At 39.2% G+C, this 27,172-nt stretch overlaps 2 protein-coding genes across 3 annotated transcripts in view; one reads left to right on the top strand and one right to left on the bottom strand.

The window, feature by feature from the left end:
- The window catches only part of SYK (spleen associated tyrosine kinase), a 334,582-nt gene that overhangs the window by 128,302 nt on the left and 179,108 nt on the right, over positions 1-27,172 (top strand). The window lies entirely within an intron of this gene.
- Positions 1,400-26,247, bottom strand: DIRAS2 (DIRAS family GTPase 2). The gene is made up of 2 exons (XM_090038528.1): positions 25,837-26,247; positions 1,400-5,629 (listed from the first exon to the last, which is right to left on the bottom strand). Exon 2 carries the CDS (start codon positions 5,585-5,587, stop codon positions 4,988-4,990), a length of 600 nt encoding a protein of 199 aa, XP_089894654.1. The 5' UTR covers positions 5,588-5,629; positions 25,837-26,247; the 3' UTR covers positions 1,400-4,987.

Below are 27,172 nucleotides of genomic sequence, written 5' to 3'. Positions count from 1 at the left end.
TCCCCCCAGTTCCTAATGAGCACCCCTGATAAACTTATACGTGGCTACCAGATCACTCCTGAGCCTGCATTTTTCCAGGCTGAAGAGTCCCATGGCTCTCAGCCTGTCATCATAAGTTCTGTTTTCCTGACCTCTGATAATGAGCGTGGCTCTTCTCTGCACCCTCTCAAGCTTCTCCACATCCCTTTTGAATTGTGGAGCCCAAAACTGGATGCAGTACTCCAGCTGCAGCCTCACTAAGGCTGAGTACAGTGGGAGAATGGTGTCCCGGGATCTGCTCAAGAAGCATCTATGGTTGCAAGCCAGCATTTTGCTCACTTCGCTAGCCACAGCATCACACTAAAGGCTCATGTTCATCTTGTGGTCAACCATGACCCCCAATTCCCTTTCATCTGTAGTGCTAACCAGCATAGCACTACTGAGCCTATAAACATGGTGCAGGTTTTTCCTTCTAAGGTGGAGAACCTTGCATTTTTTGGTGTTGAACAACATCAGGTTCTCGTCCGCCCATTTCGTGAGTCTGTCCAGATCCGCCTGGACCACTCTTCTGTCCTCAGGTGTGGACACTTAACCCCAGAGTTTGGTATCATCAGTGAACTTGGCCAGTCTGCTTCTGACACCAATGTCCACATCATTGATGGATGTCCACATTCATCTTGGCCCAGCTGGAGGACCCTTCCGCCTTTGGATGCTGAATTTGGGCAATTGCTTTGGGCAGACCTAATCCAATCCTATGCATTTGGAAAGAGGGTAGAACTGTTAATAGCATTCATGGGGTAAATCTCAGTTTTGTACATAAACCAGACACACAGCTGTCATTATCCAGGGAAACTTGATGGGAAGGTGGAATTATGAAGATGAGCATCTTTTAACTCAGCTATTAGCTTACAAACAGATTGAATGTTTATAAAATTCCCACTATATATACTGCAGAAGAATGTACTGCGCAAACTAGAATTGGACTAGCATGTGAATTACTTTGCTTTTTAATAATCTGGAGAGCAGCTCCTTGTCATTTGTGCATCCAGGCTGGGGCAGACAATTATAGGATTTGCCTTACTATAATTATAAGATGGAAAACATTGAGGGAAGGTGCAGAGAAGCTAGGGTATCTCTATGAAAAGGGAAAGAATCGAGAAAGAGGGGGAAAAGGGCAGTTGTTTGATCACCAATGCACAAAATAACAGTCAGACTTTGTACCTTTCCCAGGAGCCTGAGTCTATAGCTATACATTTGGGAAAATTGCCAAATGTGTATAAATCATTTTCACTTCAGCGAATTGCCCCATTTCCCATTCTCAACAATTCAATGTACTTTTGAAAAAAATGATCTAAAGTTAACAGACAAGCTATTATCCAAGAATATATTTGTAATTTAAAACTTTATTTTGTATGCTCAGAACATCACTGGAAACATAGAAACTTGTAGGCACAAATGACTTTATATCCATAGCTTTTTGAATAAAATATTAGATCATGAAATTACAACAATACATTTGGATGATAACTATACATCTTAATACCCCATACACATATATAAAATCCATGCGTTGTGAATAATTGATTTGCCCATATCAGGTTTTCATGATGCTGAAATTCATTGTAGATCTCAATTGTTTTAAATATGCTCTTTTTATGTACACTTGCAAAGAGCTTATATAGATTGGTATCACATTCCAAAAGAAAACACAAAAATATAATAGAGCAGTGCGGTTTCTTTATTTCCCCTATTAGATATGTGTTCTTGTTCTACAAAAAATGTCTGTATCAGTAATAACAAAAAAATATTTTTGACCAGCTCACAGATATGTAAAATCTAATATTATAAACTACAATGACAACGCAAGGGTATAAAATATATTCTCTTTAGAATCTGTGGTCCATGAATAATATTGCTTCTATACTGGCCTTGCTTTGAAACGTGCAAGTCCATGAAATAAATCATGGCTTATTATGTAATGGGAGAGGAATCAACTGGGAACCATACAAAATGATTTTTAAGCCTAACAGCATCAGTTGTTATTGTTTTATTTCCACTTTCATCACAGAACTCTTCATCTCTAATGTGAATCACTCTTGGCCATGAGCCACAAACCCACTGAAGTCAAGAGCAATATTTGGGCCTATGCAATGAATAGTTGTACCCTTTGAACTTGATTTAGATCTGTCTGTCTTGACTCTGGTAGAGTTACTTGTGGCTTACATCAGTGTATGTGATATCATGCTAAGACTCTTTGTTGTTAGAGTGGTTTTTTTAATTTTAATTTCTATGCACTTCTTAGACGACATGCACAATATGACCTTTGATATTTATCTGCTAGCACCAGTTGGTATCCTGCAAACAACTGAACTTTGTAATTGCAAGCTTAATTTTTTGTTGGCTACACCAGCATTTCTTAGGCATGTTTACTATTTTTACATTCCAGTTTTGCTAACAGAGTCCAAAATTATGAACTCAGCAATTAGCTTACAAACAAATTGAATGTTTATAAAATTCCCACTAAACATACTGCAGAAGAATGCACTGCACTGATCTTAAATATTGTTGGGTTTGTTTTTTCAGTAGGTTGTCTGAGGGAAAAAATCCTTAGTATAAAGCTATATTAGAATATTTCATGTATGTCAAGAAGTGATTAAGAATGTCAGGAAGTAAAAGGTATTATCAAACAGACATTGCTTCAATGTGTATAAAAGGCAGAGCACATGACTGGGGCTTTTGGAACATTTGGGTTGTATGCTGGATCTGCCTGCTGGGTGGCTTTGGGCATCACTTCAGCTCTCTGTGCTTCAGTTTGTCCATCTGTAAAATGGAAATAAGGATGCTGACTTCCTTTGTAAAGGGCTTTGAGATCCCGAGATGAAAAGTTCTGTATAGGAGCTGTGTGTTTATTAAGGGAGCCATAGCTTTGTCAGTCACTCCAGTTTTGTCTGTCCTTGCTTCCTTATTCAGTCTATGATATGTATTTATTTTAAAAACTAGAAGTAAAAGCCGGCTGATTAGCAATTCCGGCTGAATATTAGCATCAGATTTAAGATTCTCCAAGCTCTAATGCAGTGAAACCAAAGGACGACATTTAGGCCCCATTGAAATGAGTGGGAGTTTTACCATTGACTTCAACAGAGCCAGGATTTAAACCCACAACAAATTACAAAAGGTATGTTCACTTCTGGGAAAAGGTTGCTAATAGCAACCCTGTTCAACCAACCTGTTTCTACATGTCCTGTCTAAGAAATGGCTGTATTTCTATTTGGAAGGTGGAAAGTAAACAAGAAATCTCTTTAAGAACAAGATAATTGTTTCTAAAGTGTATTCTGCATCTCAACAGCTCTTAGAAGACATTTATAAAGTAAGAACATGCATGCTAAGATTACTAGTACTGACTGCATTTTTCCAGTAATATGTTTTTGATACACACGTTCGCCCAAAATACAGTGATTTCTTTTTTATTCCAAAGCAGTTCATTAAGGTGCAAACTGTAGCTTATATAATTTTGGTGTCTACTTAAAAATGAATGTGCTTTTTTTTCACCTTTGACAGTCTTTTTTTTCCTGTTTATTAGTAGGATATATAATAATTTCATTAATTCAATTAAAAAAAAAGCTTTGGAAAAGAGATCCAAAAGACTTACATTAGATACACTTTTTTTTAACCTGTAAGAATTTTAAGAACAGCTGTTTGCTGTCACATACGGTCCAAACCAATTTTCTCTATTCTGAACCTCGTATTGCGTTGTAACGCGGTTTTTTGACTGGAGTTATTAATGTGGCCAATCCTGAAGTCCTTACCTACATAAATTTATCAGTGTCAATAGGAGTTTTCCCTAAATGGGGACTGCAAGGTTTGGTCAATAGTCACTATAATTTAAAGCAAAAATGTAGATGATAAATATAAAAACCTTTTGACAATACAAAGGCAATAAATCTAGTTGTGTAGTCTATGGTTAGCATAAATGGGAAAAAAAATCAAATACAGTAATTTACAGTAATTTACAGAAGTGTTTTTACTTGGCAAATCTGGTGATCTGAGCAAAATTGTCTCCCCAGCCCTTCCTCCATCTGCTCCATAGACATTCAGTCCGTTCACCAATTGTGTTGTGCACTCATCAGCAGTGTTTGAACTGAGTAATTTCTGCGGTAGCCTTTGCCCTGAGCATATCACCTCGGGTATAGAAAATGTTTTCTGTCTACGCATCGTGTGATATGAGCTGATGTACTCTAAAGGCATCTGTTGAGCTGAAATATCTGAGGGGAGAATTAGAGCAGAGGGCCAGGTCATCCCTGACTGTGAGGGTTTAACTTAGTCCAGAGAAAGGGGTGATCTCCATCTGACCTAGGGAAACTTTTCCCTCTCCATCCTTCAATTCAAACATGACTCCATGCTAGGGAGGCATTTCATATAGAAAGTGAAGAGAATCACCATCCCTTCTAACTGCACTGCCTTTATTCTTCCCCCCTAGTGCAAAATAGTTCATTAATTTGGCAGCTCTGAGATTACCTCCTGCTGTACCCTCCCAACTCAAAACAGTCATAAATGAGAATTGCACAAAAAAAATGTGTGTTACTAAAACATGCATTTATACATTCTTGATTTCTTCATTGGCATTTCTTTTTTCTTCTAAATTTGTGTTAGGTAGATACATTGACTTCCATTGCAACTATCTACAAACAAAAAATCTAAGTAGTTGACTTCCAAATTTTCCACAGCATGTTATGCAAAGGATGCAATTTGTTGTCTTCCATGACTTTTGAAATTATAGTTTGTCCTCACCATATTCACTTTTTGATTTTAGTCAATAGCTTAAACACTTGACTTCTGAGTTGTTGTTTGTTTCATAGCAAATCACAGTAATCCATTTTAATGCTAATGTATTTCTTTCAAAACAGCTACTAATAAATAGGATCTCACAATGTTCCTCATTGTCTATAGGTTTCACACTGGGTACTGTCGGACAAATGAGACTACGCGATTGCTTCATGACAGTGCAGTTTCACATGACCACACATTTGCCTTTCAGCTTTTCTTTTCTTTTCTGCTGCTTGCTTTTTTTGCCATCGATTTGTAAACTCACAGTCCTGCGTTTCTCCAGGTTCAGCAGCTCTTGAAATAGCTCTTTTACATTGTGGTTCAGCTTAGCTGAGGTTTCCATAAAGGCACACTTCCACTTCTTGGCCATAGCATCTCCTTCACTGCTCTCCACCTCCCGGTTCTGGCTCTCGTCACTTTTGTTCCCAACCAGCATTATTGGAATGCTTTCCACATCCCCTTTAATCTGACATATTTGTTCATAGATGGGTTTGAGTTCTTCTAAGGACTGCCGGCTGGTGACTGAATAAACCAAAATGAAAGCATGCCCTTTGGAAATAGAAAGACGTTGCATGGCTGGAAACTGATGGCTCCCTGTGGTGTCAGTAATCTGCAAAGTGCATATGCTCTTATCACAGCTGATCACCTGCCTGTAGGTATCTTCAATAGTCGGAATGTAGCTTTCTCTGAAAGTGCCTTTTACAAACCTCAAGACCAAGGAACTTTTGCCAACTCCACCAGCCCCAAAAACCACAACCCTGTAATCATTGCTTTGCTCCGGCATGTTTTTTCAGTGTATCTGATGCTCAGCTCTAGAAGGAAAAACCTGCAATAGAAAATAACAACAGCAAGTATTAATGTTGGTTTCCATGTAGGGGAAAGTTTGTGCTAACTTCTATATTAAAAGAAATGGGAAGATGACTCTCAGGGGGCCCTAACAGGCATCTACCCTTACTACTCTGTCCTTGATTTTGCTCAGTTGGTCAAACCTAACAGAAGCTCTATTAGCCTCTCACTAGCCGATGAACCAGCCAGCCACTCTTAGGGCCTCTTTATCAGGTGCTGGGAGTAGCTACCTCCCTAGATAAGCCCATCTATGGCAGCAGACTGCAGGCCAGCCAAGAGTTCACTTGAAGGTCTGTTGTAGTAAGTCTCTCTGAATGTCATGCAGTCTGATTTTTCTGTTGTCTGACCTTGCTTAGCTACTGGTCTCTGACTGCAAATTCCACTCAGCTTGGTAACTTGGTCCCTGACTCAAACAAAGACTCTAACTTCACCTGTGACCTGGACTCTGCCTCTGGAATTTCCCCTTTAGATTTGGTAACTCAGACTCCAGCGCCTGTTTCTAGCCTTTCCCTGGTGGCCTACCCACTAGGCCAGACTGTCTGTGCCCTGGTCCTTACAATGATATGAATAATGGCATACTATTAATTTATAATGATCCAAGGAGATTGATAATAGGTTACTGAGCATTTTATCCTAAAACTAGCTTTCTCAGTTCCAACCCAGGCTAGGTTTGTAATGGATGGAAATTATTTCTATTTCATTATTTTGTGGCCTGTGTGAAATGAATGTTGTAACTTTGAGTTCAGTTCCCAATGGGCTGAAGTACAGAGCAGAAAACCACCCACCCAGTTAACACTGTTGTACACAGTCTGTCTACAAATGACCTGAGGGCTGAAATGGTGCTACAGAGCTATACTCTCACTATAAAAAATCCATTCAAGTCATTGTTGAAGTGTATTGGTAAGGTGAGCAGCATGCAGGAGGCTTTTGTTCTACATATGATATACTTTTCAAGTAGGTTTCCATTTATTACCTTTTCCTAGCAAAATTTAGTGGATATTTGCTCACTCCTCATTAGTATCACCAAGGGACCTCTATACTGTCAAAAGACAAGAGTCAGGAGAACCAGATCTAGGTATGTCACTCCCTCCTTAAATGGTGATAATATAGCTGCCTGAGTTTGGCCTGCACCTATGAATTGGCCAAAGACAGTGAGCTTGTTCACACATCCTCCAGGATTCACTAAGGCAGCTGCATTACATCTATTTAGTGAGGCTGTGCAGATGCAGTGAGCATGACAGGCTTTCCTGTGGTGCTGCTTCACATGACTTTTTGATAGGGTAGACATGCTCTTAGAGTACCTTTCTCTTACTACTCTATCCTTGGTTTAAGCTTAGAAATGTAGTTTGACTAAACAAGCCTGCTCATGCTTAATTCAAGAAGGAAACTATATAGCTTTTCATTCTGAATTTTATTGCACAGTAGACAAACAGTTTCATCGTTTCATAGTTAGTAGGGTCGGAAGGGACCTGAGCAGATCATCGAATCCAATTCCCTGCCATGGCAGGAAAAAGTACTGGGGTCAAACGACCCCAGCAAGGTGTTCATCTAGCCTCCTCTTAAAGACTCCCAGGGTAGGAGCCAGCACCACTTTGCCTGGAAGTTGGTTCCAGATCCTACCTGCCCTGACTGTGAGGTAGCGCCTCCTGATGTCTAATCTAAATTTACCCTCTGCCAGCTTGTGACCATTATTTCTAGTCACTCCTGGTAGTGCTCAGGGGAACAGTGACTCCCCCAATGCCTGCTGATCCCCCCTGACTAATTTATAACAGGCCACTAGATCCCCCCTCAGCCTTCTCTTCTGGAGGCTGAACAGGTTCAGGTCTCATAGCCTCTCCTTATAGGGCCTGCCCTGCTGCCCCCTGATCATGCGAGTGGCCCTCATCTGGACCCTCTCCGTGTTATCCACATCCCTCTTGAAGTGTGGTGCCCAGAACTGGATGCAGTACTTCAGCTGCAGCCTGACCAGTGCCGCATAGAGGGGGAGGATCACCTCCTTGGATCTGCTTGGATCTGCTTGAGATGCATCTGTGGATGCATGACAAGGTACGGTTGGCCTTCCTGATTGCATCCCCACACTGCCAGCCCATGTTCATCCTGGCATCAATGATGACTCCAAGATCCTTTTCTGCCTCTGCACTGATGAGAAGGGAGTTCCCCAGCCTGTAGGTATCTGGTGCTGGTTGTTCTTCCCCAGGTGCATCACCTTGCACCTGTAGGTGTTGAATCCCATCCTATTTTCATCCGCCCACCCCGTAACCTGTCTATAGCTGATTGTAGCCTATTACTCCCTTCTAGTGTGCCCACATCCCCCCTCATCTTAGTGTCATCAGCAAATTTGAACAGGGGGCTTTTTACCCCCTCGTCCAAGTCACTGATGAAGATGTTGAATAGTGCGGGCCTGAGGACTGAGCCCTGGGGGACCCCACTGCCCACATCCCTCCAGGCTGAAAATGACCCATCCACCACCACTCTCTAGTATAATGGAAAGGTTCTACATTTACCCAGAAAGATACTGGGCCAGGTCCTATTTCATACCATGTACCTAAATGGTGCATATGTAGCAACGTAACTGCTGTTTTGGGCACTTGCACATAGTGCATATTTGAAAAATTGAAACAGGATTTCCCAGGTACATGTGTAATGTCTCAAAATTTTAGTCAGCTAAAAACTCACAATTAGCATGTATTAGGAGTCCCTTCCCCCCCCCCACCTTTTACCCAATAGCTTGGTGATCACATCACATGTTCAGGGAACAAAAGACTGATGTGTGAATCTGCATGCCCTACTTCCACCTACACTGTTTCAAACACCAAGCCATGGGCTAGGCATTATCAGACCACCCTCCATCTTTCTTCTTGAAGTTGGCCCCCTGGACAGTCAAGAGAGGAAGCAAACATCCAGAAGAGGTGTGACTCAATGAGATGGATGCTACCCTGGATGGGAGGGGTTCTGGGGTCTAGTTTTGACCTCTGCTTCCAATGGAGCTTAACCATTTCCTGTTGGCATTTATCCATTTTATCCAATTAATAATACTAAACACAAAGTACAGTGGGCCAGCTTTGGGGAAGTGCTGGAAAGGGGTTGGGAAGATGCCTGGCCTGTGTCCTTATAGTTAAAGCTTTTGGTTAGAAAGTAGATGATGCAGATTCTTACCCTATCTGTGTGGGGTCTAAAAGCCAAGTCTCCTGTTCCCTGGGCAAATGTCCTGAAGAATAAGCTATTGGCTTAATGAATACCTAGTGCCCAACCCCATCCCCCTCCTTGGTTATTTCAGTTCCAGTGGCTATGCATAGAGGGCAATTCTGTTTCATAGGGCAAAATAGAATCCCAAACTGTGCATAAGTGCCGAAGACACTTGAAGTGAAATAGTATCTGGTGCGTTACATCTGCATCTTCAAAGAACTGTACCATCAAACCTATCAGCAAGAAAATAATCAGATGTTACTGGTCATGATGCCTTTGTAAACCCTGAAGTGCACCATCATAATAAAATTACTATTTGCCAGAAATATGTCTAATGCAGCTAGAGAATGGAACCCCCAAATAGCAAGGAAATAAGAAAGGAGAGTAAGGACTTATTCACTCCTACTTTCCAAACAGAAATGTAGTGGTCAAATTATATAGAATGGATGTGCTTGACAATTGCACTGCATCCATAGCTATTCTGATTTACCAGGAAAGACTTCTCAGATGCTCTTGTCTTCCCCACAATCTGTAGTTTCTAGACAGACAACTGAGTACTTGTATATATTTATTTTTTGGAGTTGTTTTTACAACCCCCCCATCTCCTCCCCACCCCCCTACCCCCCAAAATAAAATAAAACCCTGTTGCTTTTCTGGTAATTATTCCCAAACAAATCAGGAGATGCTGTTTAAGAAGGTAAATAGTTTCTAAAAGTATGTCTACACTGCAACTAATTGCAGCATGTTTAAATGTCTGCACTAACTGTAATCTAGCTAGCATGGACAGCAATGGCAATGAAAATACAGTGTCACGGAGTGACCTTAATGGGCTTCTGACTACATACTCAGAATGCTAGCCCATGCTACTCCTGCCAAGTTTTCACTGCTGTTATTGCCTATACCAATCAGGCTGAAGCTATTGTAGGCATGCCTACCTATGCCGCAATAAAACCTTTGCTTTGCTGTAGAGATATGTCCTCATTTCTTTATCCCTGTTACCCAGGACATCCCATTCACTTCTAGTTCTCATATACAAGTAAGCTTCAAGCAAGCATAATTTGACATTAGGGCTAGGGACAGACATTATACAGAAACTGGTTTAAACCTGCAACAGAACAGATGTTCAGTGCACATAAACCGGTTTGAAAATGGCTAAAATCTGGGATAAATCTGGCTGAATGTAGTATCAGACAGAACTGATTTGGGTCAAACCAGTTTCTGCGATGTCTGGCCCAGTCCCTTTGCTGGTTTAAGTTAAATCAGATTCTCCCAGCATGCCAGCATGCTCTCTGGGCCGGGCTGGGCTCTCTGCTCCACAGTAGGGCTGGCCTCTCCCTTCTGCTTCCTGGCTGCAGCTCTGGCAGAGATTTGCAGGCACAGCAGCATCTGCCTGGCTTCCTCCTGCTCCCCCCTCACCATTCCCTGCTCAACAAGGATCCCCTGTCCTCTCTACCTTACACAGACTCCTCAGCATTAGTCAGCAGGCCACATCCATGCTGTGGCAGACAGCAGTATCAGTTTAGAGCTTTTTGGAGCTAATCAACTGCTCAGACCTTCTATTCCTACTTTGATTAAGAAGAGCTTGAACTAATGAGAGACTGTTTGTTTTCTGATGGGGTTATAAATACTGATAACAGAGCTGATAAATGCTCTGTTATCAAGGAGGAGGAGAATCCCTCCCTAATCCTGTCAGGGCCTGGCCATGCCCCCCTCAGCTCAGCCCCGTGGAAGGGAAGGGAGGGCTTTTCCAGCACCGCCCCCGCTACCCCGGATTCTAGCCTGAGCCACTGTAGGTGTGTGCCTGCATTTCCTCAGTCCAGAGAGAATGTCTGTGCAGTTGCAAACCATTTCAACCTAGGCAGGTTAGACTAATCTGCAAAGATTGAATCAATTCAGGATCAGGCTTTTTGAATGTCTGTCCCTAGCCCAGGGGTTAAACAAAGTATTTTTTTTTCAGCTATCACATTGTCAGAGACGATGAGAACTCCATTCTTGGCTATACCCAAAGAACCTAAATACTCTAATTATGAAGTAAAATGGGAAATTATTACAGCATTGTCCTACCCAGCGTGGTTGAGCCTGACCACTGCCTCATTTTTTCTTCGAGTTCTGTCAACATTGTAGACATACCCAAGGTAGCTAAGAGCTTGCTAACGTTATGACCATGTGTGCAGAGTTCAACAGAACTAACTGCTTGAGAATTTACTTTACTTCTTAGGCAGATCATGCAAATTGCATTGACTTCTGTGTTGCCACAGATAGACTGGTAATGAAGTAGCTTCGGTTTGTATGCACAAACTCCAGTAATGACTGTAGTGTCAGAATATCCTCTCTTTGGTTGCTGTGGTGATTTGGCCCTCTGGCTAAATCATGAATGAGAAAGACCCAATCCTTGCTGGGGTAGGCAACTCTAAAGCAAAGCACAAAAAATGTATTCCATTTCTCCCTGAGGGTTAAACTGGCCCTTCCCCTTCCTTGTGAGTTTCTGTCTTGTCCTTAACCTTTTGAATCTTTTCCTGTCAAGAAGCAATGGTAGGACTTCCTGTCTGTAGTCGCACTTTTACTATCCACAAATCTGGGGTCTAATCTCCACCCAAGACACCTTATATAGCCATGTGACCATGTAGGTATAGACTATAGGCTGTCTATAGCCTGTCATTTGACTTCGCAATATTTTATTCACTTTGGGGGGTGAGATACATGTGCCACAAATGGCACTGAACCCATTATCCATGACATGGCCAGTTACCTTGTCAACAAGTAGAAGTCAAATTGTAGCATGAGTTAAGCTATATCAAATGACCTCACCTCAAAAAAAAAAGATAAAGCATAACAGAAACTGATTTCTAAGGTTTTCCATCCCTAAAGAGAGGACCAGGCAAGGCAGTAAAACTGTTTATAACCAGTAAGAGAAGAATGAACTTCAGGTTATAAAGAAAAAGAGTGGGCTTGGAGAAAATGCCTGAGAGACAGAGGGATAGTGGGTGGGTAGTACATGTCATGGAGAAAATGAACAGAACACAAATGTAGCCTACAGCAAGAAGCAAGAGCAGGGGAGGCTAGAAGGAAGTATCTCCCTAGAGGACAAAACCTGAATACATTCAGAGACAGCTGTAAATTGGGAACACAGTTTGGAACAGGAGGAGATTACAAAGACTGAATCATAGTGAGGTTTGATTATTTTTTGTAACCAGAAAAGGGACTAAAGAAGATATGGAAGTTTTCCCTCAGACGAACTTTAGGTCTGGAAGGTTGCACAAACAAGTAGTAAGTAGCCCAGGAAGTATAGGATGATTACAAGGATTTTGCTGGACTGTGGAGATCAATGAAACAGCACATAGATAACAAAGTCATAAGAGATGCAACTGCCCTAATCTGAAGCATAGTCCAAAGTCTGAAAGGGAATGTGTGAAACCCTATTTTTAGTATGTGCTGTGCTGAATTGCAGGCCCAAAACAAGAACACATCTCTAATAAATAGACATATCCTCCTACCCGCAATTGCTCAAACTTCTTAGAAAGTGGCACTTATTTAGATGCTTAATATTACATGTATTCATCTGCTTTCCACAAATAGAAATCCAGCCCTGCAATCTTTACATGACTTCTTCCCCAGCACTAAAGTCAAAGAAATGACTGACAACCTAATGCAAGTGTTGGCAACCTTTTGCCAGCATCACCTGCCCTTTGGACCTGGCTTCTGCCATAGCCCTTAAATCTTTCTCCTGTGGGGCATCCAGGTGCCTGGTCTTACCCATGCCACTGATCCCCTTTCCCTCTGCAGTGAGGGTAAGCGCAGATGCAGTTGAGCAGCAGTCTCTGCAGCAGAGGACAGTGCTGCAGATTCTGCATACACAAAGCCTGACTTTACAGATATCAACGTCCTGTAACTTCAACATATTATCAAGATACATGAAAGAAAATAATTAAGTTTGCACTGCTTGTAAAATATAGGGACAACATGCTTTTCCCACTACACTTTTAAAGGAGAGACTGTATTAAGATAGATATAGTGTAGTTCCTCCAGTAAATTCTTCTGATTACAGCAGTGCAACTCTACTGGCTACACAGAGTATTACTAGTATTATTCATTGCCCTAGTATTACTCCAAAGAGACTTTGACTAGCTTTCTAATAGGAGCTAAATTATGAGTTGGAGAACTGACTGTCAGCTCTGTTACATCCGCTCCCTGGTGAACCCTCAGCACAGATAGAGCCTGGCTCCCTGATGATCCCTTTATATAGGTCGTAGGATATGCCTTTAATGGTTCAGAGTCATCGTGACAGCTACGTTATGCTGAAGTGAAAGCTGGGCATAAGTGGGATAACCCTGTGCAGGCTGATCCTGAGCTGGTAGAATTATTCTTTGACAACTGCATGTGAATTGAAAAATGATGTATAGCTTATTCTCTGTTCAGCCTGGTCCACTGCCCAGGTAGCAGGTTACTTCTGAGTGTTTATTTCCGTACTGAATGCTGTTCTGCTGAACTAGAAAGTCTGTCTCTACATAATTAACTTGAGGTAATTAAGAAATGAGTACAAGAGACAACTTCATCATATGCTTAGCTTTGAACATATTCTTAAATTGCCCTAATTTTTTGGGTACTGATGGACTTGCTTATGTGGCAGAAGGATGCTTTCCTAAGTCAGAGCTCTTAAGTTTCGGTGTTAGCAATGAACACGTCTTCATGTACTACTAATTTTCCTTCAGGTTTCAGAAATTATGTTCTTGTTTAAGAGAGATGAGGAAAGAATATTGTCTGGATTTTTCAAATGCAGGGGTCAGAGAGGTTGTGACAAAAAATAGAGTAATTAATTCATATACTGCTATGGCTACAAAAAACTCCCTTATGCATTTTGTACTCTTTATTAAATTGTACCAGTGGAAATAGTGCTACATATTTGCATGTACCATTGTGTGCTTGGTTGTATCTAACTCTTGTTTACGTATAGCCTAATGTAGATATTGTCTTTTTTTAATACATCTTTTTAGAGAAAATATGGATGACAAGATAAAGCAGAAAGATAAAAGAAAACAAAAAAAAAAAGATACTAGAAGTGTCCACAATTCTCTCATCACTTATCCATGGTATGGCTAGAGAAAAATAACCTGAGATAGAGATTACACTTTTCAGACACACCATAAACACTCACATAACTTTGCCATTCTGTACATCATATAACTTGCAAAACAAGTCTTCTGTCACTCCCCAAAATTCATTTTTCTATTAGACTTTTTTCTATTGTAATTAGATATTATTCAATGTTTTTATTGGTCTTATAAAGTACACTAGGAAAAAATTACTAATATTCCTGGATGTATTAAATTAAACTAAACTACCCTTGCTTAATCTTAAGAAAAAATGAACAAAATACATTTTGTAATGTCTTATTCTTTCTTATTTATTTATCACTGTTTACTTACAAAATTGAGAAACTTTCAACAAGTTTCCCATAACTTTGTCAATTGATAAGGTTCTTTTTTTATCTGATTTCCCCACAAAAAACTCATCTTGTTCTAGCTAAACCATTGTACCATAAATGTGAGGATAAATTTATTAGAAAAAGGGCTGCATCCAATTCAAACAGAACTGCATATGTTATTTTAGATGGACTTTCTGAAAAACCTATGAAAAATATTTGATGATATGTTTCATCAGAATGAGAAAGCTCAAGAGATGGTTATATTTTTAATTATGAAATCATCATATAGAATAAATAATGACTATGAATATTTATTTATTTAAAGAACTGTTTAATCGTCGTACTTCAGCTTTTTGTTTCCACATTTGTTGGATTCAGATTTCTATAGCCATTTGTATCACTGTGTGATATGTTTTTATGTGCCAGTAATATAATGAATCTAGTATGACTGTTGGATCTATAATTCTTTAAGTCTATCATGTTCATGTCTGCCTGTAATCTATATCTTTATCTAGTATAACTATCTACTGTGTTTATAACATTTCTCATCTTGGTATTTGACTACTGAATATGCAGTCACTCCCCTTAATTTGAAGGTGAGCAGAATTCAAGCAACCTTAAGTGCTTTGAAAGTCCCATTAAAAAGAATTTATTCTGACAAAGCGTAAGATTTTAAAATCTAGTAGTCATGCTCAGTTGATGAGGATTCTTTCTCTTGTACTTGAAAGTAGTTAAGAGAAATGTCACTCATTTTACTTTTCACTATTGGATTTTGTTAGCAATAGGTTTGTATTACCAGACTGGTTGGACACCTCATTGCAAACAAGGTAAAAGAGAACAAGTCTTGTTAAACAATTTAAATTGTATTAATTGCCCTAGTGATGAAACTTTGTTTTGGGTCTTTGTTGATCCAGTTTTTGAGCTAGCTAATACATTTGAGGTCATTTGGATAAGCAATTCAGCAGTTGCCTGATATTACGTGTTAATCTCCTGGAGATTCTTTTTCTTAGATAGAATTATCTCACACCAGCAGCTATCCTTTTATTATTATTATTTTATTGTATTTGTGAAGAAGATGCCTCCATTGCAGTTAATGTCTTCCTGATGAAAATGCAACCAAGGGAATGAGAGAGAAAAATTTTAAGGGCTTGAATCAATTTAGAAAAATAATTCCATCATGGTACGCAGTGTTCCTACTGTCATGCTTTGATATACAGTTTGGGGTGGAGGCTAATATGTAATCCATTTATGGGGAAGATGAGCATCTCTGCTTGACTGGGTATGTTCACTTTTGAACACTTGGTTATTTGACACATTTCTATGGTATTCCCCATGAACACAGATTTTATGGAAATACAGTAATTTTTATACTTCTATCTTCAGAACAAATAGAAGATATTTTTAAGAACTTTGTTCCAGGAGAACATGTGAAAAAAAAATTACAGAGAAAATGCAGCAGCTAAAGTTGCCTTTTCTTTTCCACGCAGTTAACGTGCCTTTCAGAAGCACTTTTAATGCTCATTGTGAGGAAAAATTGCTTTGCAAATATATAGACCTTGATCCTCAGCTACTATAAATCACCATAGCTTCACTGAAATCAAGCCATAGCTCCAACAAAATCAATGAAGTGCTGCTGATTTACATCATCAGAGGTTCTTCTGCAAGGTTGTTTTTGCCAGTTTTTTTCAGCAGAAAAGAACATTTTCCCACTGATAATAACCATGGAGTTGTACATTTGAGCACAATCTGAGTCAGGAAAAAATAGTTATTCAAAATGCCTGCTATCTTTGTGAAAAATATTTAAGTATAGAAGAAGGCTACTACTAAGCTGCATGAGATTGAATATTGGTATGCAATGTGCCAGATCTAATAAAAGTAATTAACATTTTATGGTGAATTCAATTTTACCTGAAAAAACAGAGAGTAAAAGTGTTGCCTGAGCATTTTGTCATCCTCGGTTTCTGTTTTAATAAACTACTATAGCAAATTGTCTTGGTTTAATAACTTCTTTTTTTTTCTTTTTAAGCGGTCTGTATAGTGGTAATTACTCTCTTTTGGGCTGAGTCACAGTGGCAGAGTGGGTAAAATGTTGTCTTGTAGCTCCAAAAACATGGGGTTAGAGCCATAGGCTGGACTCTTGCCTTGCCTGCCCCCAGTCAATCTAATATAAATGTATACCTAATTATTCAGCCTGGGGAATCAAAGGGAACTGGTTGTGAAGCTAGCCACTTAGCTCCTTCGTGAATCATTGGCTATAGCAACTAGAGCATCTAAATTAACCATGCTGGGCCAGTAGGCTCAGGCAGACCTCTAAACATGCTTTTAAAGTTTTTCTACATGTGGTTACCATACTAGAAGTGGTGGATAATGGATACTGAGTAAAAAAAAAAGTCTTGTATTCATTTTTAATTACTATAACTATACAGGTCCCTCTACAAGGCAAAGGTTAAGCATATGTTTCAAGTGTTTTGGAGCCCACCTTCTCTATAGCACGAGGAGATCTCTCTTTCTGACACTAGATGTAATTAAGGTATCAAAGGTATAGAATGATTGTATTTTGGTCAAATTACCTATGTGTGCAAGGAGTCATCAAGCCTACGGTTTCCCTGAGTTCATAATGCCTCCTGTGTGATTAAAAACAAGATACCTTCCTAGAATCTTTCACTGTGTATGAGCTCTTTGTCTGCAGCCATAGCACCTAGTCATGTCAGATCCTCCAAACTGTAGTTAAATCAGGATCAACAAGAAGCTGGGAAATCTCTGAGCACCTACAATTCATGAAAAGGGAGCTGGTGACTCATAAGGTGTTCCCTCTGAGCTAGTTCTGAACTGCAGTATGGTGTGAGGATGCTCTGTTACTGGAGTCATGATCTTCCAGATACTGTGTAAAACAAAGATCCCAATCAATAGTGACCTCTTGGCTGTTTTCATGTAAAAAAAAATTAAAAACATAAAAACAGGTGTCAGCCCTGCTATCATAGTTGATTCCTGCTTGACTAGCTATCCTGGCCTTTTTGGGACTGGAACAACCACCTTAAGAGTAGATGACAAAAGGATGCATTTTCCAATCCCTGGATCTGGAAGCTCCAAGTTTGAAGCTGCAGAAATTTCACTGTTGGTTACAGTAATAGTTTTAGGTTTTTCACTTTGTGTAAGAAGAAATTATAGGAGCTCTCCCAAGTACATTTGGCTGCTCAGGAAACCCTGCCTATTTTTAAAGGGACAATGCTCCTACATTTGGTGAACCTAAAGCCAGGAATTGACACACAGTAGTGGTCAAGAATAATGAGTATTTTGTATGATCCTCTAATGCCAAATCTACTCCATGAGTCCTTGGACTGAATAGTTCATTATGTCCTCGATGGTGTGCTGCCAAAAAGGTGATAATGTGCCCGTGATAGCACATAAAGTATAACAGAAATAAAAAAGGTTTTGTTCAAGTTTAGGCCTGAGTTCAGCAAAGCACTAATATTGGTGCAGATTTAGGGGGTGGGGGGACAGCATGACAGTCCCCAGGGAGCCTCTAGTGCTCAACACCCTTCCTCCTCTCCACCCTGCACCCCACCTACCTCTCTGGCCAAGGGTGCCAAAATTCCTAGTCTGTTATGGAGTTAAATATGTTCCTAAGTGCTTTGTTAATCAGGGGTTAAACTTGGTCCGGCCAAACATTGTTCCTGAGCTCTGGAATAAAACATTCATGACAACGGAAAAAGGAATAAGATCAGTGCTTTTTGTGTAGATCACTGGAATGCAGCAATTAGAAGGTATGTGGTTATTTCAGAGTACTTGGTCAGATGTTCAGATACGGTAAAATGGAAATATAACCAAGAATTTGGCTTTTAAAATACAGGGGAATTGTCAATGGAAAAGTTATCTTGTGTGGAATAAAGAGGAACTGAGCAGTTGAGTAATGGAGGATTTTAGACTTCAAGAACTCTGGTTAGGGTCCTGGTACAAAAGCTGGATCAAAACTGGCCAGGACTGACTATGAAAGGAAGCTTCAGTCAAACTGTTGTAAATGTGAGGGGCAAAACTGACTTGCATGAGTTTTTATCCTGTCAGATAGCATTAGAATAGCCTGGTTTGCACTAATGTGGTATGCACTGGCTATACTGCAACAAAGCGTCATGCCCAGAGTTTGTGAATAAAACGTGACCATAATTAACTGTGAAAAGTGCAGTAATGTTTTTGTAAGAGCCTAAAATATTCTCATAAGGACAAGAGCTTCATGCTGCTATCTCAAAAACAGATGAGCATTTAAAGGAGGTAGAACTAAGCCACTATTTCTTTCAGTGATCACAGAGGCTGTGCTTTGCTTTTGTGAAGTGACTGACGTTTTCAATAAGCAGTCATTAACGTCTCTCTTTTTTGAAAGAGAACAGTAAATTCTAATGCAAAGCATTTCACCAGAAATTAGTTTGTGTAGAAGATAGCTTGCTTCTATACAGGTAAATGGTTTTAGCATCTATGAAAAATTGCCTGAAAGAAATCTGTCAGGTATAATCCCCTTGGTAAACTGAAAATGTATTTTAAATTAACACTGTTGTAATAATTTGACTATCAATCACAAAACTACCATTTTTTATTAGTTGTACTATAGTTGTGCGTACTGGCCTTCATCCTGGACTAAGGTCCCATTGTGTTAGGTGATGTACGTATAGAGAACAATTTTGTAGCCTCACTGTTTGCAATTTATATATAAGACAATAGATAAATGATGGAGTCACACCGGAAGAGAAGCTTAAGGAAACAATGACTATTAGCCATCACGATCGGTAGCGTTCTTGGCATGCCAGCAGCTTAAACTTAGCTAATTTTTTTAGGCATCACAGTAGAGGAGAGTTTTTAAGACTTTTGAAGGGGAATAACTAGGTTTGTGGATGTTTGTAGAAAGTTCCTCCCAAGTGTGTGGGGCAACCTGGGAAAAATATGAAGACACTCATCTGAAAATTTAACAAATGAACAGTGGAAGGTGATGTCGTGGGCTCATAAGAAGCTGAAAGGAGTGAAATGACCAAAGCAAAGGTCTACAAAAACGATCTTTGTAACAGAGATCTACAAGATTTTGAACAGGGGAAATAAGTAAAAAATGAGAATATGAACATCTTAAGAGATGCAGCTTTGGATGAATAGGAAAGGCTGTATCTTAGAAATGTGATGCAGAGAGAATTCGCAAGATTTAAACATAGCCTGGAGACAGGTGTAGAGTAACAATGTAGATCTGTGAGTCTACAGAATACAAATTATATATCTATGTGTCTTTGAGGATGAGATTACACAGATAGTATAGAAGGAGGCAACAAGGAGATCATCAGAAAATTGGAGGGAAGGGATGAAGTGAATCTTCCAAAAGACATGTGGGAGGAGGACCATGAACGAATGAACTCATGGGCCACTCACAGAAATATCATGCTGAATCAGAATTTTTATCCATTACATGCTTAGGGCCAAGTCATGCTTGCCTTTCTCACAGGAATATTCCCCTGAAGTTTAGGCAGAGTTAAATAATCAGGATTGTCCTTTATAGAGAAATATAGTAATTTTTTTTTCTACTAGGATTTTGGCTTTTCTAGGCTAGCAATAAATTTTGGATCCTTTGAAAACTTATTCTGAACCTTATTTAGTCATCAGTGAACTATTTTCCTGAACAAGGACTGTAGGTTCCACTTTTAGTTCATGATCTGCAAACACTTACACATGTGTATAATGTTATGTCCCTCTGTAGACTAATTAACTATGATGACACTACTCAGGTTGGAAAAGTTATTCTTTTATATAAATACATCCAGGATCAGAGTCACTAAATACTTATAGAAATTTCATTTTGAGACCCTTTAAATGCTAATGAATTAGATACCCCTACAGATAGGGTGAAAAATGCATATCCCGATAACCGTTATACATGAATTATATATATATTTTTTTTTAATTAATAATTACTCATACACTGTAGTTGCATGTGCGTGCGTGTGTGTGTGTATAAGTAATGAAATATTCCTGTGTGTACTCAATACTGCTAAATCCAAGCATTCAACAATCATGAATAAAGAACCATAAAATGCAAAATCTCTTATTATTTATGCAATTTATGTTAATGTCTTATGTGGTCCTTGGTTCATGTTTACAAGATTTTCTGTATCCATTGTAATTCAAAGTGTATCCCATTTTTTTAAGTGTAACTCTCATAATTATTTGTCTCCAGAAGCTTGAGGATTCAATAAAACACCAGATATCAAGAGAATCCAAATCAAACATCAAGAATTGACTGACCATGCAGTCATTATCTAAATCTATATGCATACGTTTCAAAATGTACTCATTTATGTGAATGCATATTTATACAGAAACAAAAAAGAATCTATACAAATACTTTAGGCTCTTTTCTGTTTTTTACAGGTTATAATACAAAGCCTACAAATACTCTGTCACTTTTACACCGTCTATTATTTAGCTCTCACGAGGTTATTTTATTGTTGTCAGCTGCTTACCCAGACCTTTGATAGCCGCAAACAGTCAAAGAGCATTGAAGGATCTGGCCTTTCTTATGAATTTCCATAACACATTTTACTTCTCATTGCTAGCAAGACAATGATGCCCGTCATGAACATTGGACCAGATTCTGTTTCTTTTCCCTGATCAAGACAATGATACTATTTATGGAGTAAGGTACCCAGTGGGTACATTTACACATGCAATTAATGCGAAACAATAAACTCTGGCACATATTGTACCAGTTTATTGCTCTTAGGCGCTGCATTTACAAATGTGCCCGGGACTGCAGCACATTGAGCTAGGTCAAAGAAGCCCCATCTGGCAAGAGGTCCAGATGTTAAGCTTGCCAGCCCAGGGCTGCTGTGGCTCAGCTCAATATGCTGTGCAGGGGCTGGCTGGGCACAAGGGTGCTTCAATGCAGAGCTAGCTAATATCTACACATGCATTGCTGCACAGTAAATAATGTCACCACAGGATAGTACCTGTATTTACAATTACTAAACTATGGCAGCATTTATTAGTTTACTACAACCTAATAGTGCCACACAAATAGACATGGAGACTTTACTGTGGAGCTAATAAAGCAGCTGCACAGCATACGTCTCATGCAGATATATCCAGTGTGACTCAGGGTATTGGAATCTAACTTATTATCTTACACTTTCAATTTTGGAGGACAAGACCCTGCGTGAAAATAGTAATGAATCAGTACAATGGTTCAGAACCTGCAAGCCGCCATATACTACAAGTGGCATGGGCAACTCCTGTGTGCAGCATGTGGCAGATTGAGGAAGGGGAAGATATCCCAGCAGCAGATGGGCCATGGAGCAGAAAGCAGAGCAGCAGCTTGGGTAGGGAATACAGGGCAGGGAGCTGGGAATAGAAAGCAGTGGCAGATCAGTCTGGGGAAGGGAATCAGAGTAGCCCAAGGGGGTGGGGGTTGGCCTTAATTTGTGGCCCCTGATAGTTTAGAATAAATATTGACAATGTTTGTAAAGCAATAAATTAGGAAAGGGTTAGTGCATAAATTGTAGGCTATTAAATAGCAATAAAGGAGTTTTGGTGCTTCACAAGAATGTATCCACTGCCATCATTTTGTTGACTCATGCAATTTAGCATAACTTGAATCTATTTTAAAAATGTAGAATTTGTGTTATCTTAAAATCGTTTACTATAAAAATTAGTTTCAATTACCACTTCTCTTCATTTTGGAACTGATTTTGACTTGCACAAGGTTAAAGGCTCTGCTTACTAAAAAAAAAATCATAAAATATTTTCACATTTATCCTCAGAATTAGCCAGTTTCTTTCTTTTTTTCAAGTAAAATAACATTGTCCTTAATAATATTCTTCTGTTTTTAAATTATGTATTTCTTTTTCATGATAGCCTTACCTAAAATGAGAAGAAATATACTAAAACATACTTTCTGATAAATAATCGTCTCCCATCTAAAGCCATCAAGGTTTTTAATGCTTGGTTGAATAAACTTTGCAGATATTAAGGGAGCATTTTTCCCTATTGAGGCTTGCAGCAACACTTGAGTTATGAGCTGTAGCTGGTGTTTGGCTGTTGAAAGTGCCAACTTTTTCAGACAAGATAAAAGCCAAGTTAGGCTTGCTTTGAGAGGGATAACATAATAAAAAAACAAAATAATGTAATTCTGTCTCATCAGTGCCTGGCATTGATTTCAAGTCAGTGTGACTGTACACTGACTGAAAGAACCTTCTGCAACCCAGAAATGGATTTGCCTTTTTCATGCTGCTGCCTTAGTGCACATCCATCTTAAAGAAAGAAAATAAAAGGATGTCAGCACTTCAATGCTGCCTATTCAGTCTCAACCAATATCTATTCCACTAACTGCAGTGATCATTACGGATGTGGCATTTCACTGCTACAGCAGGTGGCAGATAAGGAAATCTGGAAGACTGAATCTGATTCTGTTACACCACGTTTATGTTAGCGTTAAACCCATTTCTTTCAGAGGATAAGACTTACACTGGTGTCAAAAAAAAAATCTGAATGTCCATGCCAGTAGTACAACCTTCTTTTCTCTCATTTGAAAGTAATCAATTCTTTTTTCTATTCTTTTTTCTTTTCCATCCAAGTTAATCATTACACAAGATTTTTTGGCTGGGAGAAGGCTTATTCTGCAGTCTGTTTTAAAAAATGTCAAATAGAAAGTAGGTTGTCTTTCAACTTAGATTAAAAGATATATTAGACATTTTCCTCATCTAGTGGGTCTCATTTACTGTCTTTTAGAAATTAGATGTAATCTGTCCATGAAAAACTGCAGCACTATATGGTCAAAAACAGTTGTTTACTGATTCAGCATGACCTTTCTTCTTTGCCATGTTGAAACTAAAAGAATAATCAACTATTTAATCTATAAAATAAAATTTTGCTGTGGATCAGATACCTTTTGCAAGAGCCTGTATTTAAAGAAAAAGAGATTAATTTCTGTCATTATGCACCAGCCTGTACAATGCGCATTAGTTCTTCCTTTCAAAGATCTAGTCAGTAATAATAATGCTTGCTTGCTGATTTAAAGTGCTATGAAAAAGTGCATTGAAAATAAGGAAAATTGATTAGCACACTAATGTAGCTGAACAGGCAATATAATACTGATCAAATTTTTGAAAGTGAGTACCAGCCCAATTATGTGTGCAGATAGCCTGATGTTTATAAGCAAGGTGGGGGGTCAAAGCACATTCATGTACACATTTGTTTTTGGACATTTGGCCTTTACCAGACAAGCATTCACAGAGTTGCACAATAAAATAAAAACAAATATATGAACATCGTGGCCTCTTAAATTATAAGTTCATAAAAGCAACTGAAGGTTTTAATTAAAAAGGAAAAGAATTGGGAAGGAAATGGTCATTCCAACAGCATCTTCAAACAAGAAATTTTTTAGGGCACTTTTTAAAAGTAGCTGGGAGGAGATGAGATGGGTCCAGTGTGGAACTCATTCCATAACATAAAATTCACCACCACAATACTGCAGTCATCTGCTACTTCAGACATAACAGTGGGACCAAGAAAGGGTCACATATGTCTGACTATAAAATTTGTCATCCCAAAGCTAAAATATCAGGCAGATCTCAAATGAGGTAAGAGCCAACATTCATAAAAGTTTAAAATCAACTACTTCATAGATAATGTTGGTAATGCAAGATGGGTGTAGTATGATCATAATGGCTCAAATATGCTAAACAAGTCCCAGAAGTTGGTTCAGCTGTGCTGAGCACCCTGTGGAAAGGATAGTTTTGTGACTGAGGCTCACAGACACAGCCAAAGGGCCTGCTATTAGGCGATTTTGCCATAATTGGGGAAAAAACACATTTCTATTTTGCTTTCAGGGCAAAGGTTATACTTAAAAAAATTCTACAAGTGTCCTTAACCTTTGCAGACCAGAAGGACACCCCAAAAAATGTGTTGTTAAACAGAAGGTGTTAAATTGTGGTGTTAACCAGTTATCTATAGGAGGAGGTAAGGAGGAATAAGAACATGAGACTGCAAGCAACCTTCATGTCCAGTCTCCTGCTATTGCAGGCAAGCATGTCACACAATCCCTTTGAACTGATCATGCTCCATCTTAAAAGTAGATTTGTGGGGGGGGATTCATGTACTACTCACTGCTCAACTGTTAAGAAATCTCCTTCTAATTTCTAGCCTACATTTGTTTACGGCTAGCTGATACCTATTTTATGTTGGTCTACCCAGGCTTGGAGATGAAATAGCTATATGTATCATTCAAATAGTTTCCCAATTTGCAGGTGATAAGGAACAATAAATTTAGAGCTGCGTGTTGCTACAAACTGATGAACCTCTCCCCTGTTTAGAAATTGCGTCTCGTAATTCCTTCCCAAGTTCACTAAACGAGGTGGGAGAGAGGATGGCATCCTGACAGATGCCCTGTTTCTCAATCTCTCAGTGATGACACAATTGTTAATCCCCAGTCTGTGAGGATTGGCCACTGTTTTGTACTGTAAGCATGAATGAAAACCCTGAGTGGCAGCTTCAGAAACAGCAGTAAGGTCCATCAGTCAGAGAAAAAGCAGTCAAAATGGCCAGTATATGCAGAAAAACGCAGAATCTGAAAATACTCCAGAAACCTGAAACCTGACAAAGGTAAGAATACAGATAAGCCACAGCAGCTAGATATGTGGATGTCTCTACACGGTTATCACTCGCACACATAGGTATATACAGATATATAAATACTTAATGTATATTAAGTATGAGAGGATGCGTGCATGCCTGTGCATGCAAAAAAGGGGGGATAAATTTAGAACATACTTTTCAGGATCTTATTAAATCTTGTTGCTTTATTCTGAACTCACCCCATTGCTGTGACTAGATACTGCAGCAAATAGAACATGCCACATTTATCGAGACCATCGCAGAGAAGGAAGTATCATCAACTCTGATTTTATATTACTTTGGGAGACTGGAGACTACTCCTCCATGCTTTATTTTCTGATCTTTAATTGACAGTGAGGTAAGCTATCAAATCAATGCAAATCTTCAGCCAGCAGCCTGAATTCTTTAGAAGTTGTCTAACATTGAGTTCTGCTGACTTGAAGTGAGAAAATCTTGTTTCATTTGAAATCATCATTTTCCCACAAATAGTATTTTGTAGAAATGTTATGTTATATTTTTCATCATATGCAGTCAAATGTTGCTTTCACCGAAACCAGTGCAACCACTTATTGACCACTGGGCTGTTATTGGTGTAAATGAAGGCAGAATTTGACACACCTCATTTCAGTAAAAAGCTTTTTAAAAAAATGATACGAGGCTGCTGTTGACTGTTCAGTGCTATGAGAAACATGTTTTTATCTGTCCATTGATACATGTGACTAGCTTCTAGCTTTATTTCTGCTCATAACAGACCATGTCACCTACACGAGATATTCAGTTAGGATACAATCTTGCAGTCGTCACTCACGCAAAACTCCCATTGACTTCAGTGGAAATTTTGCCAGAGGAAAGGCTGCAGGTTTTGGCAAAGAGAAATAAAATACATCTAATGCATAGCTATATTTCTTACAATGATAGGTAGAAAAATGACTGAAGAATATTACCTGAGAAGGAATACAATGCTGTCAAATGCTCTTCAGTTTCTGCCTGTCATAGTACCACAGCAGTACACCCTTTCTATTGTGGGTTTTCTCCAAGAGAAAGCTATCTCTCTTGCTCGCTTTTTTAAATAAAAGATCTGTAAGCTCAGTTATCTGGTTCTTCCTTCTGTCCTTTACGTTGCTCCTGTCTGATCCTTGTTCTGTTCCTTGTGCTCTTGCTGTTCTGGTCCTAGTCCTGTCTCTCCCTCTCTGAGTGCCTGGGCCGCAGTTAATGCTTTTGTTGGCTTGATTGCAGTCTCCCTCCAGACTCTCTCTCTCTCTCTCTCTCTCTCTCTCTCTCTCTCTCTCTCTCTGATCTCAGAGATGGACTGACTCCAGCTTCTGCTGCTGCTGCTACTACCTAAATGGCGACTGTAAAGCTCATCTAAGCTTTTAAGTGCCACCTACTGAATGATTGTGGAAAATATATACCAGTGTGTGTGTGTGTGTGTGTGTGTCTGCATGTGCGTGTGCGTGTGCGTGCACGCGCGCACGCGCGCATGTGCGCGCATGCACACACACAGACATGCGCACATCTGTATATATATTTTAAGGGCTATAATTTTCTGGTCACCTTACTAAATGTAATAATTTCATATAATTATCTTTAATTATCTTGGGGCATTTCAAATAGTATTCTGTCATTTAAATCCATAGATAATTAATCTACACATTTCTCTTTTCCCATTTTTTTCAGTAGTTAAATAAGGAAAAGGCTTTTAATTTTATAACACTCATGAAGCTCAGGTTTGGGCTAGTTCTCAGCTGGTAATTTTGTCTGGACACTTACACCAACTGACGTATACTGATTTATGTCAGCTGAGAAACTGGCCACTCACATCTAATATTTATTGGAAAAAAGCAACAAAATTATGTATTAAAAATAACTTTGGTCTCTCTCAGCCTTACAAAATGGTATTTGCCTAAAGCAAATTAGGTGTGTGCATGTTTTTGTTCAGACATCTGAAAGAAATCGTTTCAGTTTAATTTTTTATGGTCTGTCATAAGAAAATGAGCAAATAGATCTTAGGTCTTCACTGCAAAAGATTCGTGACAGTTGTGAAAATTTGATCTAAGCTGGTGCTCCTATTTCATTGTATATTAATAAAATGGTCCTCAGTAGCATTCAGAAATATTTCCTCTTACAGAAGCTAATCTTAATTCCCACTACAGAGCTCCAAAAAGTAAGCTTATGTTCCTGGGATCTGTGAACATTTCATGGAGGATGGGAACTCTATAGCCTAGTGACATGGAAAGAAGCCTCAGTCAAAGGTGCTGCAATGTATCTTCTAGCCCATTC

Source organism: Crocodylus siamensis, chromosome 3, assembly GCF_052110815.1.
Source record: "Crocodylus siamensis isolate JL-2025a chromosome 3, ASM5211081v1, whole genome shotgun sequence".
Lineage (NCBI taxonomy): Eukaryota > Metazoa > Chordata > Crocodylia > Crocodylidae > Crocodylus > Crocodylus siamensis.
The sequence above is the reverse complement of the archived record's forward strand: the minus strand, read 5'-3'. Positions and strand labels throughout refer to the sequence as shown.